At 36.9% G+C, this 26,743-nt stretch overlaps 1 protein-coding gene across 3 annotated transcripts in view; it reads left to right on the top strand.

Annotated features, from left to right (window-relative positions):
- Positions 1 to 26,743, top strand: part of THADA (THADA, armadillo repeat containing) — a 164,922-nt gene that overhangs the window by 40,425 nt on the left and 97,754 nt on the right. For all 3 annotated transcript variants that reach the window (XM_027641212.1, XM_027641210.1, XM_027641213.1), the window contains exons 24-28: positions 417 to 530; positions 1,619 to 1,741; positions 2,420 to 2,511; positions 18,278 to 18,367; positions 19,744 to 19,875. In XM_027641212.1, the coding sequence (XP_027497013.1) occupies positions 417 to 530; positions 1,619 to 1,741; positions 2,420 to 2,511; positions 18,278 to 18,367; positions 19,744 to 19,875 (551 nt within the window). The remainder of the gene's footprint in view (positions 1 to 416; positions 531 to 1,618; positions 1,742 to 2,419; positions 2,512 to 18,277; positions 18,368 to 19,743; positions 19,876 to 26,743) is intronic.

Below are 26,743 nucleotides of genomic sequence, written 5' to 3'. Positions count from 1 at the left end.
CAAACCAGAATTTATTCTTTGGCCAGCCCTTATCAGATGTATGTTATTAAACTAAAAAGAAGTCCATACTAGGAAATATAAGTATGTATAATATGGCAGATACTTTTGCTGTCATAAGTATGATAATGTTTTTACTCTGTGATAAATTTTTCTCTTGGATACAAGCAAGTTTCTTAGGCAAATGAATAGTGCATGAGCAATGTTTTCCTGCTGTAAAGTTGGATGTTGGAAGGCTTTGAACAAAGCAAAGAGTTGAAACTGAAACTTACTTTTTGCAAATTTTTATTTAGTCCTCGTGTATGGTCAAAATCTAGGCTGTAATATGGTAGATGTAGGGAATGTGGAACAGAGTTGATAGTAAAAATGGCTAGAAGCATCTGATTTTTTTTTCTTTTTTCTTTTTTTACTTTATGTAGGCTTTGTTAGCATCAGAACCCAAGAAGAGCAGAACAGATTTGCTGAAAATGACAATGGCAGAATTGATATCTTTGGCTACACCTTCAAATGAATCATTAAGTGTAATTCCACAGGTAAAATTCAGCCTCTCATCAAAAGGCAAATGTCAAAAACATGTTTGTGCTATTTCAAACAGTTAAGGAAAACCTGTGTTTTTAATAGGACATTCTGATTTTAGTATCTAGAGCTGATTTTAAAATGTGTTTGTATGTGCAGAGGTCATGAAGTTGCTGGCATTTGCAATCTGTATAAGATACTAAAAAATGGATTGGGCATAATTTCATATTTTTTTTTATGCAAATGTAGTCATATATGATCAGTTTACTGCCTGTATTATTTCTAAACAAATAGATAAGTAACTTCTTTTTACAAGAGAATTAACAAGCAAGCTTCTGTTTACATTTAGAGTAAATAAGTGAGTTATTTATGCATAAATCATATTGTATGGAGTAAAACACTACATGAAAAGTGATTTTATGCCTGCTTAGTAACTTCAAAACCTTAAATACATACATTTGGAATACTAAAATATGTTTTAAATGCAAGACCTTTATCTTCAAAATGTTGCTATGAAATACTGTTTGTAAGTACAAGTCATAATTTGTTGACAATACATAGAAATATGTCCTAGTGGCTCTGCCAGATCTTCTGCTAGTATAAATTTATGTAGCCTTGTCAAAGCCTGTGAAGCTACATGGATTGCCACCTTCCCTTACTGAGAGAAGAGAAATATCAGACAATGCTCCATATGGTGTAGCGAGCCTGGCTGTCAATTCTAGCTTAATATTGTCCTCCTGTGAGTTGTAGTTTATTTTTTCTCACAGTATCTACAGCGTGTCAAGAATGTTGGAAAAGATGATTCTAAACTTTGAAAGTTATTTTTACAACCATGATAAGCTAAGGAAAAAAGAATGTTGGCCTTCGCTTCCACTGCCTTGGACTGTAGTTGTTAGAGGAATATATTTTTAAACTGTAAATGCTGCACAATTTTAATGTATTTTTTAGTAGCAGTATTTCTTGTATTTAATATGGAAACAAAGTGCTGTAAATGTGTATTTAGATTATTTTTACTGTGCGTGTTCAATGCTGTAGATACATATATTAAATTTAAGATATTTTCCAATGAATCTATATTTTTCTTATATCTCTACTCCCACCACAGGTTCATGCTTTAAATATCCTCCGGGCACTGTATAGGGATACACGTTTAGGTGAAAACATCATGCCTTATGTTGCAGATGGAATAAAAGCATCAATTCTAGGGTTTATGTCACCTGTCTGGGCAGTAAGTTAATTCTTAATTTTACTTCTCTAATTTAACAGGATATAGAGTGGTACTGTTCAGTGAAGCTTTCATCATGTTTATAAATGGCAGTATCACAATTTCTGGAATGTTACATGGTGTAATATATTAAGGTACAGTGGAAAATAATGTGGACCTGCAAAAAAGTCATAGTTTTGGTCATGTTTTTTGGTTTCATTTAATTTTTCTTAATGTGAAGTGCTGATATTCATAAAAAAGTAAGGACAAAGATTACCTTATAGGTAAAAATATATCCAGCTTTTAAATTTGGAATCAGTGCACCTAGCCAGTAAGGAGTGCATTTACATTCATTCTCACTGTTACTTTGCTCTTCAGTAAAGGATTCTGTATAGCATATTCAGGTAGAACGTTTCATGATCTGCTATCCATAAGAGTGAGTGCGTTGAACCACTAGAAATCTGGATGTATCCTTCATATTAAATGTGGACATCTCCGAAGAACCTGAACTTTCTATTAGTACCATCTTGATTGGAAAGGTGTGCTGAATTAATTGTTTCCATGTGCTGACCTCTGAGGAGTAGGCATGTTTTCACTCAACTGTTGTTTTTGACTGTACATTAGTGTCTGTATTTAAAAAAAAATAGTACATTTAAAGAGGATTTTTAAAGTGTAGTTCATATTCTTTCCTTTTCCCTTTAGGTAAGAAATTCATCTACACTTCTTTTTAGTGCTCTGATTACAAGAATTTTTGGGGTTAAAAGAGAGAAAGATGAAAATTCCAAAAAAAACAGGTAAGCTTCACTTTGTATGAATTGTAAGTTTGCAAAACATGACCTTAGCCAACAACAATTTGAGAATGTTGCTTGCAGTATGGATATACTTGAATCGTGATGTTACAAAAACATCTAGCTCTGCTTAAACTGTGCTGCCAAGAAATAAGTGGTAGGGCCAGAAATGTCTCCTGTTAAACCTAAAGTTAATTTGTACTCATGTGCAATTTCACGGAAGGGGAATGTTGTTGAGAGATTTTGCCACCAGTGGCTCTTCCAAATGCCTAGTGGCTCTTTTTGCCACAAACTAACCCATAGCTCTTGACAGCAAGGAGAGGGTGAGAAAGAGAAGAGGAACAGTGGTTACATTTGTGTTGGCTTCCCTCTAGAGCAGGCCTGGAGGCAATTTCACCCTTACTAATTTGAGATTTTTCCCTTTAGTCTTCTTACTCTAGAACACTTTCATGTCTCTTTCCTTCAAGCTCCAAAAATTGCAGCTTGCAAAGCCATTTCTCTTCCAAGGGATTCTACCCTTGGATTCTGTAGTCTGGCTTCAAATCCCCTACTATTTCCCTTTCTTAAGTAAACCTAATTCTCCTCTGACTCCTAAAACCCCCTAGTCCTGAGCATTCCTGTTTCTTCGCTCCCTCCAGTTAACGCACAAGTACCCCCGTGTTTTCTTTGGCCTTCAGCTGCTTCCTTTAGCTTTTGCAGCAAGTGAAGCATGTCTATGCCCTGTGCTCTATAACTGAGGTTTCTGCTCTAGTGGGGATGTGAAAAGAACCCTGGATGCAGAATAAACTCATTAAAAAATACTCCTGGGTAAGCCTGTGGGGCCATGGAGTGGTCACGGTATGGATATTATGGTAACCATTTCAGAAATTCCTAATGGATTTTCACATCATAGGCAAGGTATGCAATTTCTGAAAGAAGGCAATTGTTATGATTTACCTTGAAAAATTCCAACCTTTTTTGCTCATTATATAGTGGTTCCTTACTGTTGATCTATGTAGCTAATACACTTTTCATGCCTATTATGAAAAACTAAATGTCCTGGGATGATACCAGTCTTTCATCTTTTAGATGTTAGATAGGTTCCATTTTAGCTGTTTGAAACAATTGATTTCAGATATCACTTGAAAAAATTAGTTAATATACATGTATGAACATGAGGAAGAAATACAGGTGGGAGACTGGAGGGAGAATTCCCTTAGAAAATGGCTTCCCCCAAAACGATTTGAAATGTTAGCTCCCCTACTGCATGAAATTACTCCTGCTTAGTCATAAACTCAAATCTTCTTGCCCAAACCTGGGACTTAACTCCTATAACCCCTGAAACCCAAGGAGAGCAATAAAAAGCGTTTTTTATTTCTTGCCTTTTCACATTGATTTTGTAACAACAGTTAAAGTTGGGGGTTTTTTTTGTTTTGTTTTGTTTTTTTAATTTTTATGTTGAGCACTTACTGAAGGAGGTACAACACACCTCAGCTTTTTTAAGCTTGTATCCCAGGGAAAAACTTCTGCAGTGGGCAGGCAAACTGACTTCTCAAATGCATGCAGTGTGATGACATATGGAATCTGAGATTTCTGTTTGGGAAGCTGCAGAAAGTAATGCATTTGAGCATCTCTTGGGGATGGGAGATACCAGAATGAAGGAATCTTCTACATAGCTCAATTAAATTTATTGAAAAAACATTGCATGTAGTCACTTCTGCTGTTTCCTACATGTAGTTGTCAATACAGTGAAACAGGGAATGGGCAGACACTTCTAAAGACAGGTCACTGAGATACGGGAGGTATGAAAACGGAGACAGAGATTTGATTTCTAACTCCTGGCTCTACAGGAGAACCCTGCCGGTGGGTGTAAGGTGGGTTTTGTTTGGGAGGAGATAGGTCTGTGTTTCTGTAGTTTGGCACCACGAGGTGTCACTGTTGCTGCACAACTCCCTGCAGCCGCATCCCTGGCGTGCGGCTGTGCTTGGGCACTTCGGGAACTCTAAACTTGTTTTGTTGAGTGTTTTGCCAGAACAGAATTCATATATTACAACAAAGTAATTTCCCCCCCACCACACTTCTAAATATGGCAATTTACTTCAAAAGCACTGGCATTTTTTAGCAACTTGAATCTGTAGGAACTTGTGTGAAAGTCATCTGGGTTTGAACTGCTTGTTCTGTTGCCTTCAGGATGTTCTGTTTGCATTAAGGGGGCAGTCTGTCCGGAAACCAACTCTCTAATGCTGCCATTAGGACACTATATAGGTTTCTAGTTTTTCTAATTTTAGATTAAGGGGTTAAATCTGTCTCTTTTGGGTCATCAGGGCTTATTGCTGGGCTATTCTGAGCATCTTTCTAAAAAAGGATGGACTTTCTGACTATTTTCTCAAGAAGAGTTCCTATGAAACTGATAATATTGGGGTAATGAAGAGTTTGTGTAGATTTTAAGAAGAAAGGTTTGCTGGAACATAAAGTATCAGTGCATCTTTTTAACTTTAGCATGGACAAAAAATGGTAAATTGAAAATTTAATACGTGAAAAATAACAACTTTGTGCAGCTCTTGCAAGTCAAAGAGAAAGAAGTTGTGCAAAGACTGCTTACAGTGGTCCATGCAACTATTGAGGTTGAGCTTTATCTCTTTAGTGAAAAGAAAGTTAGAAACAGAAATCTTCTCTGGGTTTTCTCTTTCTGAGAAAGACTGTATCAAAACTTCTAATGCTGCTGCAAGTGTGTGTGTTAGTATGTATATACATGTGTGTGTGCATTTGGCTAAATGATACTCTGAATTTCAGAGAATTTACATTTGAAAAATGGTCCAGTTAACACTTACCAGTAGAGGGTTTAGTTTAGGTTTTGTATACTTGATTTGGGAATATAATTTTCTTAAATGCTATTATAATTTCAAATCTAGTCTTCTTGGAATCAAGTCTTCTTGAAATGAGATTTGTTGCTGCATAATACAAAGTAGTGAGGAGAGGTTGGAAAGAAGTCTCTGCAGTGTGCCCATTGATACCTGTTTACATACAAGGACTCCCTGAAACAACATCTCAACCTTGACCGTATTGATCACCATAACTGGTCTATTCTGGCCTCAAATCGGGAGGCCTGGAGACACACCATCTATAACGCTGCTGCTTCCTTTGAGAACACATGCAGGTTCATTCTCGAGGAGAAAAGACAATGCAGAAAGAATCATGTCTTGCAGAATACACCACCTAAGGAGTCTTTCTGCTGTGCCTTTTGCAGCCAGACACGTCTGTCTTGTATTGGCCTCATTAGCCACCAACATGCTTGTAACAAATGTGAATAGAGCCTTTCCCAAATCTTCATTTGCAAAGCCTAGCCATGAATGAACAGAATGTATTCTCTGCATATAGATGTGTCACGGTGTACTTGAGAGAAAATAACCACCCTTCTCTGAGCTCTTCACAGCACAGGTATTTATGGTAGTGTAGTCAGTCACTTCACACTTGGAAGATGCTAAGTCTGCACCCTATTTTTGCCTAGCTACCGTGGTATCAACTGTGAGCTGTTCCCCAGCCCTACTGCTGCTCAGCACTTGTACTGTGCACTGGGACCTTCCATCTACCCTGGCAGTGGCTCTGGAGAGCAGGCTGCCATGGCCCAGCCCCCAGGCACATTTCCCACAGGCTGCTCTGGAGTTACAGAATTATAGAATGGCTTGGGTTGAAAGGGAACTTAAAGACCATGTAGTTCCAACCCCTTGCCATGGGCAGGGACACCTTCCACAAGACCAGTTGCTCAAAACCCCATCCAACCTAGTCTTGAATAATTCCAGGGATGGTCCATCCACAAATTCTTTGTGCAACCTGTTCCAGTGCCTCACTACCCTCCCAGTGAAGAATTTCTTCCTAATATCTAATTTAATCCTACCCTCTGTCAGTTTAAAGCCATTCCCCATTTTCCTATCAATACATGCCCTCATCAAGAGTCCCTCTCCAGTCCCCTTGTAGGCACCACCCTGAGCAACTTGTTGAAGACCCAAGTACTACATTTGGTTTAATGCAAATTGATTGAATAGGACTTTAGACAACAGTGAGTTCTGTACATCGGTGAGATTTTTCTCTCATTTTTTTATTAGATAGCCACTTCTGGTTTTCCTGTGCTTTTTTTTTTTTTTAAGGATGTGCATGATCAGGAATTGCCTTTGAGACAGTTTGCCATTTGACTTAGAACAAACTTCAGTCTTTAGGGTAATAAAAAAGGATCATCCTGGTTTATCTGAAAATTGGAATATAAACGTTGCAAAGTCCTCAGAAAGAGCAACCAATGGACTGAGGTAGAGGCTGGGGTTAAAGGAAAGAATGTGGACTGGGGAGAATTCCCTTTGATTTTCACCTTGGTGGAGGAGGTTCCAGGATGGAAAAGCTTCAACTCTTTGATTAAAAAATAGGTTTTTAAGCAAGACTGAAATGGTAGAGTGCAACCTGGTGATTTTTTCATTTTGTAACCAGTGTATTTTAGGAAGGGGGAAGCTCCTGTGTTTTATAGTTGAGTGAAGGAAAAATGCATATAGAGAAAAATACTTAGCTGTCAGCTTAACACAGATTTTCTGTGGTATAAATATTCATGCTACTAGGAATTTGAGCGTGAATGCTGCCATCTTCTCAGTGTCTTATTTGAAAAGAAACAACTTTTATTGCTATCTACATAGGACTTTAGGTCTTAATTTTCATTTATAACTGTCAGTAAATGTTGATGGCTATAACTTCAACCTCTTGGAAAGGGAAAACATCTTTTTCATTACAATAGGATGAAAACTATGTAAATACAGGTTATGAAGATGTACTGTTGGCTATGAGGCAGTCAACATGCACGACTGCCCTCTACTTTCCTTCTTTTTGTTGCAGGTTGAATGTTCAGCACTTCTCAGTAAGTGGTTGCTTGCACACTTGAAGGTCACTGAGTAAAATTAAACTGACTTTTAAAAACAGCAAATTGGGTTTTTTTCTCCTAAACTGTATGCTTTTTCTTTAACATTAAGGTTTTGTATGAATACTAAGGTTTTTAAAACCATAAAGAATTGCATTTTACACTGTGAAGAGTTACAGGAAAACATTGCAAATTGAATGTTCTGATGCAAACCTCTCTTTTCAGAATGTTATCCCTACATTAAATGAATCTAGTATTATCTTCCTTTTCTCTAAACTACTCTAGATTCTAGAGTTGTATCTTTAAGGTGCATGGAATACAACATAAGTACACATGATTCCTGTTGAATGTTCCATTCCTGGCAGGCTGACATGTGTCCTGTATATCTAACTTAACAGCCGAAAAATTTGTCTTACATCAATGATGTTTTGTCAGTCTTAACAACAAATTTATTTGCAGTGCATCATACTAGGCTCTGATAGGACTTGTGAGATGAGTCTGTGTTGCCCACAGAGGAGTGACCAGTACTATTTTGGGATAAGCCAAAATAAACTTTGGTGGCACTAATGTGGTCAAGCTGTAATGGCACATCAGTGTTCTAAAATGGGATGGCCCTTAGGCGAGTTTCCCTGGGGGCAATACTCAGACTGACTCTGCGCTGTAAACGCTCGGTGCTGACTGGGAGACACACCACTGGCAGAGGTCCTGGTGCCAGCTGAGGTACAGCTCGGTGTGAGGGGATGTGACTGCAGCGATGGGCCCAGGAAGAGCAGCGCTGAGGCAGCAGAGCACTGAGCCTCTTGTGCCCGCTCCAGCAGGGAAACGCAAGTACGGCTTGATTCACAAAACTGGCCTCTGAGCTCTGTACCTCTTGGACTGCGTGCTGCAAAGGGAAGGGTTGGGATTGCTTTATTTGGATCTTCTTAGTGATTCCCCGGTGGATTTTCTCTTGCAGCCTTGGCCTGTTGCAGCTTTTCAGTTGAAATACTGTGTCAGTGACAGTGAGGTTTCATGAGATGACCGAGCCATTTAAATGCCTGTGGTCCTTTTCCTCTATCTCCTTCTGTGTCACCTTCTGCAACCTGTTCCCTCCATGCCACTACAGTTGTTCCAGTGAATACTTGTGAAGTACTTATTAAGGATTTGGTGCAGTACATTGCCTTCTGAGTGGGTTGTTTTTGTTAAGGAAAAAAATCCCTTCCCCTTCTATCTGCCAAAAATAGGCCACAGTTTTTTGGTTCAGCTTTTTTGTTTTTAATGCCCTGGCTCTCTTTTTTTTATTAACTTTGACAGATACAGAAGACTTAATCTCAGAATTGTCTCAAGAAAACATGCAAAAGTTCAGGCTGACTCAGATAACTGTTACAGGTTTTACTGATTAACAGTTCAACAACAATCTACTTGTTCAAACATAATTTTGAACAAGCTTTCTAAGTACCTTATAATAAAAATAATGGTGATAAGGTGCTATTAACTTGTAAATTGAAGGTAAAATGTATGAAAGTTTTGTGCAGAAACAACTTGAAAACAAGCTCCTAAAAAAATCTATTTCCCTTTATGTTACTACTTCAATTACTCTGTTTGTTTTGTAAGTCTCATCTAAAACTATCTAAAATTCCCTGTAGCAGAAAATACAGACTGCCCTCCTTGAGACTGAGGGATGCTCTCTGTCTGTATAATTTCTGCAGATTTTAGGAACACAATGTGTGTTTCTGTCTTTTAGATAAAATGCTATAGAACCATTTTTACTTCAAGATTTTATCTTGTATATACAAAGTCAGAAAAATAATAAACCCCAATCCTGCATAAACCGCAGTCCGTGTTTTTCAGGCCTAAAAACACGAATCACTGGTGTGCAAATATGTATCTGTCCTCTCCTGAACCGGGAGTATCTTCATAACATCCTGTCTTAAGTCAGCACCAGAAAATTGAACAATGATCGTGGTAAAGTGACATGAATGAAAGTTTACCCAAAGTGAAACATCCTAAAAATATATGTGCTGGCCTGGGGTAACTTTAGTCCATTCATTTGTTTTAAATAAATTAGGGGCATGATGCTAATATTTATTTCTACCAAGTGAGTAAAATACATTCCATGAAACAAAAATTACTGTAAACTGGTAATTTAGTTTCTGCTGTAGTGATAAAAGTTTTCATTAATAAGAATAGATGTAATTATTCTGTTTTGATCCATGCATAATGTACATATCCCTTCTTCATCAACTTCACTATACTATTTAAAAAGCAGGCACTCTTCACAGAATACTCCCAGACAGCGACTAAGTGTGGGTTATTTGGAGGTAAAATTTACAATGATAATTTTGTGGTAAGAGATTAAAGAAAATAGTTATAGGCAGTGGTTGAACAGAGTTCTTGGAGGCTTTTTAGAGATATATACATATCTCTTAGTTATATCTGTGTGTGTTTGTATGTTTTTATGTACATACACACATATGCACACTCCTGCTTATGCACAGTTCAACTTTCTAAAAAATGTTTCTTAAAAGTAATTATATATAAAATATTTACTTTGAACTATGTTTCAGATATAATTTTATGTGCATGTACATAGAGGTACATTTGTGTATCAAAACTGAGTGATGATTAAGATTGGTGCCAGGTTGTATTTCATGTTGGGTGGTTGTTCCCTTGTTTTTATTCTGAGCCCATTGTACTCTTGCTTCTCTTGCTAGCATAGCACCAAAAATGCTCTTGGAAGACTGCTCTTCGCAAGTTATTTTAGTGAACTGCGTGTTGCATAATTATTCCTCTAAGTCACACTTTTCATGATGTATTTGTTGTATGCAGGTGCTCTTTCTATACCTGATTACACAAAGAGTGTAATAAATAGCAAAACAAGAGGTATAAAAAAACTTGTACTTAAGAGATCAAAGCAAACCAGACCATGCAGCCCTTTGGAAATCTTGGCTAGCTCTCTTGTAAATAAAAGTGGTTCTAAAGCAGAAGGTATTTAACTACTGTATTTATAAAGGTCTTGATTGGCAGTTCAGTTATTAACCTCATAAAACAGCAGCGTAAACTAGTAAAAATGTTTATTCTAGCACTTCTATCTAAAGGAAAATGAAAACCAAGATACAGTGGCATATTCTTAGATGTGGCATAAAGGAATGTTTTCTTCAAGTCAATAAACTTAAACTATTTTGCTTACGGTTCTGGGATTTAAGTATTTTCTAATTCCTAACAAAACAAATGTTAGATTTCTTGAAGGTACAGAGTCACCACAGCTTTATTAAAGGTGCAAACCCCAATCTTTATAATGATTCTTCTTTCCTCTTCACAGTGTTTTTCATTTCATGTGGAGCAGAAAGGAAATTTGAATTGTGTTTTGTAACTAATTTGATGAGGTTACAGAAGAGTTTTGCCTTTATGTCGCTGAAGAGGTGTCCTGTATCATGTTAGGTCTAGAAAAACAAGTATGCAATAATCTTCTGTATCCTTCCTCTTTGTCTTACTAGCCAATGTATTACACCAGGTTTTTTTACAGTTGTTTTTTTCAAATACTGTGGCTTTTCAAGCCTCCCACAAAATTACATGGCCATTTTGTCTTCTATGGCAGTGCTAAAATTCTCTTATGCATGTGAAATGTTTTCTTGAAAGCAGTTTGTCAGGAGTCCTGAGAGAGTATGTGATTTCAGGAATTTAGCTCATACCTGTGTTCATTAAATGAAATTATCTGAAGCAAATTAAAATTTGTATATAATCTATTTCTGAAGGAACTTGCCTGTTGCTATTGTCTTAATCTCTTAGTAAAAAAATAGTGATGATTCTCTGGTTATCCTCCAGAGGGACTGCTAATCAAGAGCTTTCATAAATATATATTTCTGAATGAATGAAACAAAATTTTAAGTGGTTATTTTTATTTCACATCAAGCTAGTATTTGAAATACTAGTGTATGTTGTGGAAAACAATATTTTGTGCTGAACTGAAGACTAATTTACTAACTTACTAAAAACTTGTTAAATCTCAAGAATTTTGTTGTTTGGAACAGGAACTACTGTCCACTGTAATTACAGTAGGTAGTGATGGCCAGGAAATACAGGAAGAAAAGAAAAACACTGATCTGTTAAGAAGACAAGGTTAAAATCATGGTGCCAGAGTGGGAAGTAGCTATGTGGAACCATGCAGACAGTAAAAAGATCTTTTTATTCTGTTTTCTTGATTCTCATTCAAAGTGTGACTGGTGGCAGTACAGGTCAGCACTGTCTTTGGATGAGTTAAAACCTCTATGGATGGTCATTTCACAACCTCTCTGAGTAATATGTTCAAATGCATTGTTCCCCTTGCCCAATTTGAAATTTCCAAACTATGATTTGTGTTCTTTCTGTACTGTCTGCAACTACTGCAAGATTAGCTCTCTAGTCTTTAATTCCTTCAAGTGGTTGTAGGTTTTTGTTAGATCCACCCTGGACCTCCTCTTTGTCAAACAGAGCAAACCTGTCTCCTTCAGCTTCTTACAAGACAGGTGCTCAAGGCCCTATCTATCTGAGCACCTCTTTGCTGGGCCTTCTTCTGTGTGTTCTAATCTCTTCTGAACCTGGCAATCCAGCTTGATGGAGGATTTCATGTACAGCCTCACTGCTTGATCTGATGCTGCATTCATCCTAATGAACATAGTCCAGTATGTAGTTTGTCCTGTTTGCAGTGAGGATGTACCATTGGCTCATACTGAGTTTGGCATCCTCTGTAACCCCTGTTTTTTTTCCCATGGGGCTATTGGTTTCTGAGCCGGTTTGATATTTGCCTGTGCTGATGTTCAGGATTATTCAGCCAGGTGCAGAATGTTGTTTCTCCTTGTTGAACTACATAAGGTTTCTGTTAGCCCAAACCTTAAGTTTCTCAAGGTCTGTCTAGACTGAAAGTCTGCTGTTTGGTGTTTTATCCAATCCCCCTAATTCAGTGCTGTCTACAGATCTGCAGAGAATGCTTTCCATCTCTTTTCAACCACGTTGTTGATAAAAATGTTGAGGGGTGCAGTGGCCCCAGAACTGACCTGTGGAGTGTTCCACTGTTACCAGCCAACAACCAAACACTGAACCACTGATATCTGTTGGGCCTGGTGGTCCAGCCCAAATGCTTTGTTTATCCAAGCTGTACTGCCTCAGTTTCCAAATGAGAAATCTGAACAAAGCTGAACCTGTTTGTCAAGTACAGCATTTTCTAGTCCTTTAAGTTTTTTTCCTGAATGAAAATATAGTTTAACTGCTTTCCCTAGGAAATAAGAAGAGATTCCAGTTCTCACCAGACTCTTGGATTCTCTGTGCATTTATGCACAAGTTTCTTTAGGTTGGTTTCTGTTACTTACCTGTTTTTGTATATGAAACTGAAACCTGGCAAGTTGGAGCCTTTCGATAGTGTGTACACTCTCTTCCCAAAATCCGTTTATGGTGCTTGCCTTAGAATTTGAAGATTACCTCCTTGAGCTGGCAATAATGTGGTCGTTTTAGGATAAATTTAGGATTCTGCTTCTCTTTTCTTGAGTGAAGTGAAAGCTGCAATGCTTATGGAGGTTTTTGATTTTCAAGAAAGTGTGAACTGCCTGTTCATTCTTTCAGATCCCTTTCAGGGAAAGAACAGGAATGTTAAAGTGGGTGACTAAAAACTAGTTAGCCTAGTTAAGTTGCATTGTGGGATTTTTTTAATAGTTCAATGAAATCAGGAGAAGCAAATCTGTAAAATGTCTATTATCTATATAAATCTGTCCTTTTGAATGACAGATTTGCTAAATTCTGTCCTGGTTTTCAAGTTCTTCCAACAGCAATTGTCCTTGCAGTGCAAGGAGTAAATTTGATTCTGTTTCTGCATTACTGCTCTTTAACATAAGAACAGTGACATATGTGTGGCATTATGTGACATATCATAGTTAATGATTTCACTGTGAGAATTGGTATAAAACGAGTAGATTATACAGGAGTCAATATGTCTATAATGTCATTAAAACTATGTTCTTGGTCTTGATCTCTAATTGTGTCTTGTCTATATTTTTTTCACATTCCAGTTCTATTTTTTCTTTTTAAATATAATATTATTTTTCCCTGTCAAATATCTGACCATGCTTTTGTCCGCTGACTTAAGATGTTAGCAATATTTACATTCAAAAAGAGCACCAGAGACTCTTGCTGCCCTCAGAAGATTGTCTCCAAATCTCACTTATGCTGTACTCAAATATTAACATATTTACTGCAAATGTTCTCTAACATATCAGTTACTAAAACCAACCTACAAGGTTATAAAGCTTTGTTCTTCTGAAAAATAAATGAAAGAACAGAAGCAGGTGATCTTTGACACATATTGCAGTAAAATGATACTTATGCCCCAGTGTCACAGCAGAATTTTAATCTCCTGGACTATTCTGTTAAGTGTACAGAACAGCTTTAAAAAGAACACTGCAGCGTCCATAGTTTTATTCTTAAATGTATTTTTTAAAATGCAGTTAAAAAGTCCACATACTTGCTATGCATAAAGATGGAATATTTATTTAGAAAGACAACAGTTATACAAACATAGATGCTACCCCTTGCGTTATGCAGAATCAGGTTGCTACTGAGACAAACATAATGTCCCAGACATGTCAGAGATTGCAGCAGCATTTATGAATTTGATTCTAGAAGTTTGATGGTAATTAATACTTCCACAAGCAAAGCAGATGAAATGAGAACTGGTAAGTACATGATGTTTAGCTTAAACCATCCCAGGTTCTACTCTGAAAATTGGTAAAAGCCAAAGAACTGGTGCTAAATGAATGGAAGAACTGCTGACAATGGAGTATAATAAGGGCTTCTGGGTTAGGTTATTTTTCAGAAAAAAGTAAAACTGATTTTTTCATATTTTCTGAAGAAGCGTTATCAACACTTTTAAGCATGATATATAGTTTACGTAGACTTTTCCTTGAAGTTTTATAGATTTACAGTCTGCTTTGAGTAATGCCTTTCTTCTTTTTTTTTTTTAATTTTTACTCCTATCACTAGTTGTTGGATTTTTTTTTTTTTTTTGGAACTTAGCTGTGATTCACTCTTGTCTTCTGAGTGCTTATTGCTAGCAAATAAATTCTGACCTTCATGTCATCACATGCCTTCAAAATAACTTCTTGCCAATTTATATGAACTCTATATTTTGTGAAAGATGTTTCTTTTCCTCATTTTTCCTGCTCCAGAGTCTATGTAAGTGGGAGAATTTGACTCGGGGGACACAGAGAATTGTTAGCAGTGGTGGCTGTCACTTGATTCTGTCTGACATAGTACAGAAGATACCTCTGTATTACTATTTTTCATTAATGGAACATCTTTTCAGATGGAAAACCTGAGTGAAAATGGAAAAGAAACTCAGGTATATGTCTCTACGCAAACACTCTTTTGTCAGTCTTTCTTGTGAGTGCTAAAACATGGCTGCTGTCTCTAGCCATCCAAGTGAAACCTTTTGTGAATGGGCTGTACTCTAACACAGTCATCTGGCTTTTTTGCAGAGTTACTTGCATGTGAGAAAGCATTGAGGTTGTCAAACTGCAGAGTATCTGAGATGTAAATATTGCATCTTCCTATCTATGTACTGCAGTATTCTGCATGTATACAGTTTTACATATTATTTTCTAGTGAATTTAGGAGGATATGGGTGCTTCCATTAGTTTCTCTCTCAACCTTTCCTACCTCAAGCATCATTTTAATTATGTACTTGAACGACATTTTACATCGGGGAGAGGGATTTTGTTGTAAGCATCATCAGCCCATTGATAACTTCTCTGTTTCATTACTGTAGTTCCTCTTTCAGTAAATAACCTTCCACTAATTCGTTATTTAGGTCTCAGTAATCCCATTTGAAATTCTGGATTCTGAAATTGTGCTACTTTGAGTTACTAACAGGAAAAAAGAAAATGTTGCTTCAGAGTCTGTGGTTTAACATACTATCAAAGATGAGCTCTGAAGCAATATAAAAATAGTTTTAACTGGACATGGGGAAAAATACTAGTATCCTAAGGCTCTTCTCAGTTACTTCTTTTATAAACATGTTTTAGGGTGAGTAGATGTAAAATCTTGTGATCTGCAAAATGTTTGGTTTAAGAATTTAATTATGGTAACTGTGTTGCCAAACATCTGTGTTTGAACTTTGTCAGTGACTAATGGGAAGATAGTTATCTATAGATATTTTTAATTTAAACCTATCATTCCCTGTCAGATATATTTTAGAATAGGGGGGAAGAGTTTGTTTCATGAAAACTGTTAGCAGTGGTTTTTGGGTTGTTTTAGTCCACTTGATATATTCCTATATAGGTGTGTCAGGAACTTATCCCCTTGTAAAGATATGGATAGCTTATTAATTATGAAGTCTAACTCACATATGTGTGTATGTGTATGCAGGAATCTGTTTATAATAGTAACATGAAACATATCTTGGTTGGTATTAATTTTTCACAGGAGTACATTGTTGATGAAATTAATACAAAATATGTGGCTTAGTGCATTTTGGAAAAGCAGAACCGTTACATTTTTTTGTTGTTCCAGTCTCAGTTACGATGCTAAAATACTTGTGGGTACCTAATAATGTGTACATGTTTCCAGGGGCAAAAAAGATGGTCAGTAATCAAAAATGAAACAACTAAATACCTCTCTTTTATTCTGTCTAACTGTTTTTCTTTCTGCTTATTCCCTGTTGCACATATCCCTGCCCTGACATCCCCAGGTAGTGGATTCACACTTAAAATGGTGCTCTGTATTTTTGAGAACACCTTTGCATTTTGCAGCACTTTTGCTAGTGTGTAGTCTTTCTTGTTTCCTCACTGAACTGGAGACCCTGTAACAGTCTGCTCAGACAGTTGTCTCTCTCTTTTTCTGAAAGTGCCTGTGGAGATCTTTTCTGCAGCTACTGCTGATTAACGGTATTGGTTAGGCTGTCTTCTCCCCTCACATAAGCTGTGGAGCAGCTTATGTGGGAGGGTGTGTAAACTACCCACTTCAGTAGTTATCATTTTCTTTTCCTCTCAAAAAGGTTCATGAAACCATGCTAATCACAAAGAATTTTGAGACTTTGTGAGGATATTCCATTCCATTATTTAATATTGATTCAAATGTGACTGGTGAATTTTTAATACATTAAAAATGGACCTTTAAAAGTACTTGTATGAAATGCTGCTTGTATATAGTCTTCTCTTAAACCTCTAACCAGTGGTCATCCATTCCATAGAAATCTTAACCTCAATCTGCTTTTGCTTGATGCAGTCTATGGAACCAAGATGTGGAGGTGTCGCAGGATTTTTGGATAGAATTTTTTTCTTTTTTTTCTTTTACTGAATTCCTAATGTTTTACATATGGAAAAACTCAGTCGGACGGGCTGTTTAACTTGATATACTTAGATCTTACGTTTTGAGCTGTCTCTGGCTTTGCATCTTCAGTTTTCTACATAATGTATGTAGAAAAAATTAAAGTTGTTTTGAAGAAGCTGTAAGAAGAAATTACATGGGTGTCTTCAGTGATTTTCAGTATTGATGTCTAAACTGTCCTCATTACTGCTTTTATTTATATTCATTCTTGGTTTGAACGCTTCCATCTAATTTTTTAACTTGAAGCCTTTTTGTAGCTGTTACAGCTACTGCAGATTCATTGGACATGCTTTTAGTTATAGCAACTCACTATTATTGTGTATATATATTCACAGTATTGTTTCTCATGTACCTAGAGAAAGTTTCCTGTACCTCTTTGAATGTTTGTTTCCATCTAGTTAGCTGTTTTTGCTGTGTTTATTCTGTGGCCTGTGGCTAAGGCATGTTATGTTAGTGGAGTGCTGGAAGAAGCTGTGCTGATGCTTCCCATGTGCTCATTTACTCGTGCATGATTATTTTTGTCTGCTTATTTTTATGCACATTCAATATTGCCATCTCATTGTGTTATTTCTCTAGACCTGGATCTGTCTACTTGTTGTAAGTGCTGCATTGGAGTCATGCTAACACGCTGACATTTATCTTGATTGATCTTGTGGCAAGCAAACCCTGTGGTTGGCTTTCTTTTTCTAAATGGATGGCCTTTCATTTATTTATTTTTAAAGGCAGTCTGTTTTATCTGCACAGCATATATGTCTAATTAGAACCTCCCCACTGTAACATTCAGTGGGGATGGTTCTTGCTTAGATGATGCTGAATGGTTTCCTATAAACCCTGAAGCCATGCTTTATCCGATCTAAACCAAACAAATGCAGAAGATTTCTACGTACCTCCTTTTAGCTTGGATTAATTTGCTGTTGTGGCTTGAACTGTTCCGCCGTACTAATTCTGGCTAGGGATGAGTTCATTAGGTATTTGTGCATTGCTCTGTTTTGGATGTGGTTGCTCCATCTACACAAGCAAAAATGTGGCCTGTACGTGTCACCACTGCTATGTGTTGGAAGCAGTGCTGGATAAAGAGGGTTAAATGAAGGTCAGATGCATTTTACAAATCTTCTGTGAGTTGCTATTCTGAGATGCTTTTTAGTGTCAGTAAATTATGAGCATCTGTTAGTCCATGTCTTTTAAGCCTATTTTATTAGCTATTTAGTACATGAGCCACGCTAAAGCATGTGTAAGTCTTCTCTTGTTCAACTAGAATGTTCTTAAAATGGTACCGGAATTTAAGCTGTTGTATCTTTTCTTTTTAGTGTGATTTCCCAAAAAGGCCCCACTAGTTTAGTTGACGAAGTGTTAGTATGGACACATACAGAGTTACTTAACTTGTGTAAAATATACTGTATCATCATTTTTAATGAAAACATCATGCTGCCTTTGAAAGTAGTTCATCATGTGTGCATGGTTCTTCTGGATTGCCAGTTTCACTGTAGCATCAGAAATCAACAAATAAACTGGTATTTTGAGTGCAACTGATTACTGCTAATTATGACTCTTATTCATTTGTTTCTGCAGAATGACAGGAGGGGAGTTTTTCTCTCGGTTTCCAAGTCTTTATCCTTTCCTTCTCAAGCAGTTGGAGGTTGTAACCAGTACTTTGAACAGGTAAGACAATGTCTAAGAAAACTTTGAAATATAAAGTGGAATGAAAAGTTTAAACTGAGCTGTGTCACGTACACCCTAATGCTGTTGTATGTATCAACAGCTTCTTGAAATTATATAGTTCAACTATGTGTCTTTTGCTAAGGCTTTTTTCTTTTAGCTTTTGCACATCGCAATAAGTCCCTGAAGACTGAACTACTGCTGAGTAATTAATAGTTGCTGCGTTCCTAGGATCAGATGTTAAAGAACTTATATTTTTCAGGGCAGCAGAAACTGGGTGTATGACTTTCTCATGTTTAACAATGAGGCTTCCTGACGTGTTTAAGCAATACAGAGTCATAGGCCTCACGTAACCCTAAATGAATGCTTTCCAGCCTGTGACACACTGACTCAAGGGAAAGTCCTTGGTCTTCTTTTAAGGACTCCACAAATGGTGGCTGAGAGCTACAGATGATACCATTTGGAATGACACTGTTACCTCCAGGTTCATGAACTTTTAGAGTAAATCAATGCTGGGTTTGTTTTCTCTTAAAATGCCATGGTATAAACTGTAGAAATTGAGTAGCTGATTTATGGATGAGGTTCAACTGTCTGTTTAATGGGCCTAAGATGGATACTCTGAAGCAGAAGTTTCACCAGTCATTGCATGTTTTGCAGTCTCTGCTTAAGAAAAGAGGGTGTGTATATTTGGTGTAGCAGTCTGCTTTCCCTGACGTTTTGAAAGGTGACAGTGTCCTCATTGGTAAATTCTGGGAAGTCTTTCAGTTGAAAAAGATTGAAAGCTGCTGTCTGAAATGGAGGCTTGGAATGCTTTTCCAGTGTGAATTCAGACTTGTATCCTATTATTAGTCATTAAATAAATTAAGAGGGGTTGATTTTAACTTAGATTTCTGATTTTTTTAAATGTGAATAGTAGCCACTTGGTGTCAATGACAAGAACTTTATTTTTTAGTAAAGCCTGCTGTTTGCTAAATACACATTTCCTCCCAAACTGATAAGAAGAGGTTTTTTTAAACCACCTTTTTGTAACTAACTCCACTTTCTTAGTTTCCTGGTTCATAGAGAAAGATTATCTGTGCAGGTTTTTAATATTATTTAAAAATGAAGGCGGCTCACCATAATTGGGAAAAAAAGAGGCTTGGAATAATGCAGGAAAGTGACGGCAATACAGCCATAAGTGCCTTCATTACAGGGGTTCCCTGCAGGAGAACTGGATGCCATGTTTGATCCCAGCAGGGTTTGCACTCTCTTGTAATGATCAGCCTAGAATACCTCCTTGAACCAGAAATGCAGAAGCCTATTTTGTGGGGAAGAGAATCAATAGTAGCGTGAAGGAGAATGCACTTTTCACCAAATGCTTCTTACCCCTTTCTATTTAGTGAAGTTGAAGAGTTGAAAGTCCATCCAAGCCTGTTTCTTTTGCTTTTAATCCTGGGAAGACTGTATCCATCTCCAATGGATGGCACTCATTCAGCACTCAGCATGGCACCATTTGTCCCTTTTATTATAAGGTAAGTTTTTGTAAGGTGATTTTGTGATTTTTTTTTTTTTTTTATGTGATGGGACTTCTTTCTTGAATCTCTGCAATTTTTTTTTTATAAAATAACCTTTTTAAACTTCTCTTCAGTTTTAATTATTAAAGGAAAAACTGGTACTCACTGATTGCTCTTACCTATATTATTAAATGTCTTTTGGAGAATTAGGATATCTGCTTATGCAAACCATTGTATGACTTGGTTGTAAATCTTCATCTGCAAATGCTGTATGCCATGATTGCAGCCGCAGAGAGGGTAGATGAAAACTCATGACAGATTGTAGCAGTGCAAGGTTTGCTGTACAGAATTCTGATGGATTTTTCAGTCCTGCAGAATGACTGTTCATAACACGTAAATGTAATGATTAATATACAGATTTGTAGATGCACGTATGTATATAATCTCCATATTTATCCGTGTATATACATACATGGGTAGATGAAGATATGGGTCTGTACTTTATCTAATATGTTTCTAAGATGACTTTTCAAATTTTTATACAGTGTAACTTTCAGTTATATGGTGGTTACATGAAGGTATTCAGCACATATTTTTGCTACTCTATATGGTTTGGGATGGGGAGCCTGATAAGGGAACCAGGGTTGTGGTGGGTGAGCAGAAGTCAATATTTGAGAGGAAGTCTTGCTGTCTGTGTAAAAGCTTCAACAGCAGGGTGAGTAAACTTCTGTACTTAATCTCAGTCCTTTAGTAGTGAAGCAAGACAAAGTTGTTGTTACCCTAACATTTTAAAATTTTTATTTTAAGCTACTGCTTATGTTAAAAAATAGTATCTCTGCTTATTCTTCACAGCAGGTGTGATGTATCTCTTGCTTTTTATGATGTCTTTCAATTTTCAAGAATAAATAATTGTTTTCCAAAAAGAAAAAACCTGTAGTAGGAGTTTTTAAATGCACTGTATTTAACAATTAAAAATATTTGGGTTTCTGCCATATCAGAATCTTAAATGCTTTTTGAGGAAATGTTTAAAACTATTTCTTACGTCTTTTATTAGTTCTGGTTTTATGCCTTTATTAATGCACAGGAGAATGATCTCTTTTTTTTTTATATATAATGTTTCAGATAGTTTCTGTTATCGGTAATAGATTAGCTTTTGATAAGCTTTTGGTTACAGCTTTTTAGTTTTGTCTTTATACTTACAGTAGGACCACTATGTTTTTAAAGGTATATAATGCCAGCAAAGTAACTTTTCACACTTAGTTAGCTTATTATCTTGAGGTTGTTTTAAATACATTCAGAAGATGTGGGGAGAAAACTCCAATAAAAATTTTTAAGAATCTGAAACATTTAAGAAATCTGTATCATTGGACCTGCTTTCCTTTAACTGGTAAGGGAACTGTGTTCCTAAAGAGGAATGATATGGCAGATAAACATGATACTTTCTGCATTTCCTTTCCACTGAATTTGGCTGTAAATGCTGTGGATACAGGTATAGAACTAGAATAAAGTTATTACATATTTCAGACAGAAAATTCTATGTGGGTGTACAGACATGCATTTTCTGACTGGTTACTTAGCAAAGCATTGACATTTTTATGGTTGCCAGGGGACAGTACCAAGGATTCTGCAGGAGGAAATGTATTTATTATATAGCTCAGTGTGCTTTTACTGGCTGTATTTCTGTCTAGAGTTCTTATGCCCTTGTTCTGTGAATACCATGGTTGTTTTCTGTTCATTTTGACTGCATTAGTTGGAATACACAGGGATGATTTATCTTGGTGAGATAAATATGTTGCTATTTTCTCTTCTATTTCCCTTCCTATTTTTTATTCTACAATAGCAAATGAACAAAAATAAAATTCTCTCTTGTTCATTTGGTTGTTCTTTAGAAGGTAGTATGAAGATTGTTGCGAAGTAACCACATAGAGAGGATTGAAGAGAAGGTCTGATGCCAAAGGCCCTATGCATCAAGTCATTTAATTGTATATAAAAGCTGTTTCCTTGAATTGCTCAATGCAGTATTGTATTGTATAACATCTGCACGTACATATAATTACACGGTAGTCCGATACAATTATAACATTTAATTGCCATATTTTTACCATGAAATTTTTGCATTTCTGTTGTTGTACCACCGTCAAGGAAAGATATTGCTACACAGTAAGGAGAGAGGAAGGGTGAATGTGACCCGTAACTGGCCTTGATGCCCTTCCTGGGCTCAGCCCCCAGTGAAGTGGCGTTCATTTTGTGCTCTGAGAAGATGAACAGAATACTGTGTTTGCAAGCGAATGAGCAGTTCTATGAACAAAACTGGGCTGAGCAGAAAGAATTCAAATTGGGCTTTTGAAGAGTTTCACTTAACCTCGAGTGGAATTTTCCATTTAGTGGGAGTAGAGCTATGGTTGCTCTGACTGTGCTGAGATGAATTGCACAATATGAGCAGGATTAAATGCTACAAGGACAAATCTCAATCTCTGTGCATATGCTTGTTACTCCCTGTTGAACTATGGCATTTGATTACCTATCTGCAGTTCTATTAAACTGTTTTCCCCCTTTTCCTCTTGCAGATGTTTTATGTGGAAGGGAACACTTTGATTCACAACTTATTACCTCACTTATTATTTTTTTGAAAGAGCTAGATAGGTCTGTTTTAATGGTTACTTTCTAAGATGAAAGAATGTACAGCATGTTTTTGATTAACAAGGGAGGTAATCGGGAGGTAATGTTTTAAGTATGAAACAAAAACATAACCTCCCTTTTGCCTCCCCCTCCCCGTTTCAAAGACTTGTAATCTCTTCAGAATGATCTAGAATTCAGTTACCTTATGTCCTCTTGTACCATGGCATTGACAGTGTTTGTTTAGTGTTAAATGTTCTGGGCTGAATGCTCTGAAGGAGTAAAATGGGTATTGCTGTATTGACTTGGATACTTTTCCCTAGTTCAAGTCTGTCTCTATTTAAGTGTGTGACTTCTTAGTCTTTTAAGAAGGTTTTAAAAAATTAGCTTTAAAATGTCAAACAATATAAGGTTTTAAAAACCGTTCAGGTGTATGTGCCTTGTCTTCCCCTTGAAAAGAACTTCTTAATTCTTCATGAAATTTTCCCTTTAAAATTTTGGCAAAGAGACATATTTCAAAGCAGTGTTGCTTCTAGGTATATTATGTTGCAAGTCATTGAAGAAACTTGCTGTCTGAGGTCAATTTAAATAGAAATGTGAACATCTTTCCATGAAATCAACAGAGTTATGAAACTGGCACTGTTTTCTTGGGCAGAACTTTGTAACTTGTATTTTCTGTAAAATGGAGGCACTAAATTCTGAAGTCCCCTGATGCTGTTTCTGGACAGGGATAAGGATGGGTGGTAGTGGGAAGCACTAGTCCTTTACAACTGTCCTCTTCCCCCTTCTACACCTCTCCATCCACCACCGTGAACGATAGAGCTTTGGTTTTGCACTTGAGAACTTGTCATTAATATACAAGAATAATCACTGTGACCATTAGTTAATGATAGACACTAGGATGCAAGAAAAAAAACCCTGTCTGTGGTGAGGAAAAATTTTCTGTGGGATGGAGCATTGTCAGATGCCCTGTTACTGTAAGTCATTCCTAACAGAGTGTTAAGAAGAGGAGAGGGGAAAGTCTATATTGTCTATGAGCAAACTGGCAGCTCAAATACTGTCCTATTAGCTATGATAAATCTGTTATTTGAGTGGGCTGGATGCATCTGCTAGAGGCTTTGTGGGTTTACATTGGTCGAGCTATCGCCTGTCTTAGAAAGGCAGAGGAAACAACTGAAGATGTTATGACAGTTTTTATTGGTACATTTTCTCTTGGAAGTTACTACTTCTGCAGCTTGTTTGTCAGAACAGGCTCTGTGAAACTTCCTAATAGGCTTCTGGCAAAGTCAGCTTGGTAAATTTTTTAAAAATCGCTTGGCTGAGGCAGCGTGAGATGTCCAAAGGGCCCCCTGGGATCCTTTGCCCACGGCAGTGCTGTGGCACAGGTGATGCCCACTGGCTGCACAGGAGCCCTCCACGAGCACCAGTGTGGCATCCCAGTGGGTTTCTGTGAATCGTGTCCTTGCACAGTGCTTTGGGGCCTGTGCAGCCAGGATGACGTTCTTTCACTAAACTTTTTTTTTTTGGTCATTTTGAAGGGATTAGAGCAGACTCTTCACCTGTCTGTTACCTTAGGGATTTGGTGGATTCTTCTTAGATGCATTACTTATGCTACTTCACAGAAAATTACATTTGTGAGTCTGTCCTGGTGCAAAAAGTGATGCAGACTGTTGGCCCCAATTTCTTTCAAAATTGTGGGGAAAAACAAAAATCCTAGAGGCCATGATTCCATGTAAGTCTTTAGCCCACATCTGTAATGCAATACTCCTGTTTTTACTCAGTGGGTGAATACGTCTAGGACTTTTAAAAATCTTAACAGATGTCAGACTAATATGCAGGTTAGAGAAAATTTTTCTTAACATTCAAAAAGCATTTTTCTTAACATTTCTTAACCTTCAAAAGCAAAATATGGCATTTCGTATAAAAGATCAGATTCCCTCATTGAAGGCAAAGAGGTTCAATCTATAACATAGAGATTCCGTACGTTGGTCTGTACAAAATGCTATTCAGAGATTGTTTTGTCAGATACCAACAAGCTTTAAAAGCTATTTTATAACTACAAACTTGAATTTTAATCTCTTATAATGAATTTTGTTTTGTACTTTTCATTGACCAAAGTACATGGTAGTCTATCTGTAAAAACATTTGCTGGAAATTTAAAAATAGACCTTCAGATGCACTCTGCTTGAACCTAGTACAAAGGACTAATTGTTTTCAATAGTCTTCTGTTTAGTAAAATATTTAAGAATCTTCCCCATGTAATGTAGCAGTCTAATGATGTTGCATTATACTGTATCTGTCAAATACAATTTTCAATTACCAGATATATGAATATATTTACATTATTGTGCTGTCTTTTGCCATTGACTTATTTATTTCTGTTTCTTTGTGTTCCTAGTAATATGCAGAATGTTATTTGTCTGTTTTGTTCCTCTCCTCATTCTTTTTCCACTTAATAAACGCCTTGCATATTCCTTTCAGTTTTCATTGCTCAGTTTACTTCAGCACAGATAAAGAGGAAGTAATACTACCTTACTTCACATCTTTTTCTTTTGAACAACAAATTTGATTACATAAAGATGCATACATAAAATTATTATCTTACTGTTTTAACCTTTGTGTACTAATGTTGCAAATCATCGAATCTATCTTTTAGGAGAATGTATGTTAAGTAACTGAGATTGATCCAGGTTTATTTTAGCTTCTGGCAAGCAGAGCACCTGACCATGAATTCTGAGGCTCTCTGAGTTTCAGTTGTCTTACTATTTCATAAATCTCTTAGAGCTCACTTCTGAAGGAAACATCTTAAGGAAAAAGACCCAAGTGTAGTAGTATTAATATTCCAGAATGTGGTGTGAATTTAAATTTTCACTGATCAATAATGTTACTTGCATGTGGGTTGGTCTTTTTCAAAAGTTACTTACTCTTTGTTGACCTATGCCGTTTAGTTTGACTGCTCTGTATTGTGTTCAGTTATGTTAAATTATGCCCACTCTATGAGGTGACTGGTTCTGTTCCGTTGTAGCCCTGTGACAATGTTTGTATGGGCTTCATGGGAATGGATCTAGGAGAAGATGGAGTAATAAAGAAACAAAATTAAAATGTAAAATCAAAAGTGTCTGTGAGACTTTGAGCTAAGTTTAAAACCATAAATTTGATGAAGAACACAAAAGATGGGGGAGTGATGAAGTTCTGATAACAAGGTGTCTTTCATTTGTTTGAGAAAAGCTTGATTGAATTCATTCATGTGTACCTTGTAAAAAACTGCTGTTTATATAAGTTGTTTAAATGCAAATTCCCTGGTGTTTGTTTTGTTTCACACATGTACAGTTACATATACAGGTTTAGCATATCATCCTGTATCAGACTTGAAAGCAACCATCTGACTTTCTGTAGGCTAAACACTGGTATCCTTTAGTAAGAGGTCAACAAGGTAGCTGAGTGATTGTGCTTAGTGTGATTCCTCTGCCTTACTCCTCTTTTTCCTGTATTTTAGTGTGGCATGGCAGCAGTAGGAGAATTAATTTGAAAACTTGCTGCTTTTCAGCTGTGATTTCTGTAAGACTGGGACTCTCAACATCAGTCAGACAAGGAAAGAGGTTTAGTGGGAATGCCTTTATCATATTAGATGAAAAGAACTACATGTGTTTGTTGCAGCCTTGTATTAAAATAGCTGCTCTTGATTACAGTTGTTTATGAAAGCATCGCCCTGGGTTCCCCTATCATGTACACATCTTCTCAGCCTTTGGTCTCTCAGTCTTTGGTTTTTTCCTTTGTCTTTTTTTTTCTCTTCCTAATATCTGATCACTGTAACTGCTCAGTATTATAACTGTCTGCAATAGTGTAGTATTTGGAATGCCTGTGATACTGGGAGCAGGCTCTGATGCATTGGAATGCCCTGTCCTTGTTGGGGAAGCTTATGAGCTGACCAGTCATCGCAAGATGAAGACAGATATCCTTTTGATTGTGGGCAAGGTTCCCAAAACACGAGTTGGGAAAGGCATTTAGAAAAATGAGCAACGTGCACCCCTAAAACACAGATTGTTTTTTAGATTTTTATTGTATTAAATCTCTTGCTTCACATCTACGGTGGAAATTTTGCAATAGCTGCGAGAGAAGCAGGGAAGGAGAGGAATGCATTTCCCCACTGAGCATATCTCTTGTGAGTTGGGACTGTCTTGGAAGTCCTCCATTTCTACTTCCAGTCTATTCTCTGTGCAATCCTGTTTGCACAGTGATTGGTACTGATCTGTACAAATATTTATGGTTC

The sequence above is a fragment of the Corapipo altera genome, unplaced genomic scaffold, assembly GCF_003945725.1.
Source record: "Corapipo altera isolate COAL_440 unplaced genomic scaffold, ASM394572v1 48b, whole genome shotgun sequence".
NCBI classification, from domain to species: Eukaryota; Metazoa; Chordata; class Aves; order Passeriformes; family Pipridae; genus Corapipo; species Corapipo altera.
This window is presented reverse-complemented; position numbering and strand designations above follow the sequence as displayed.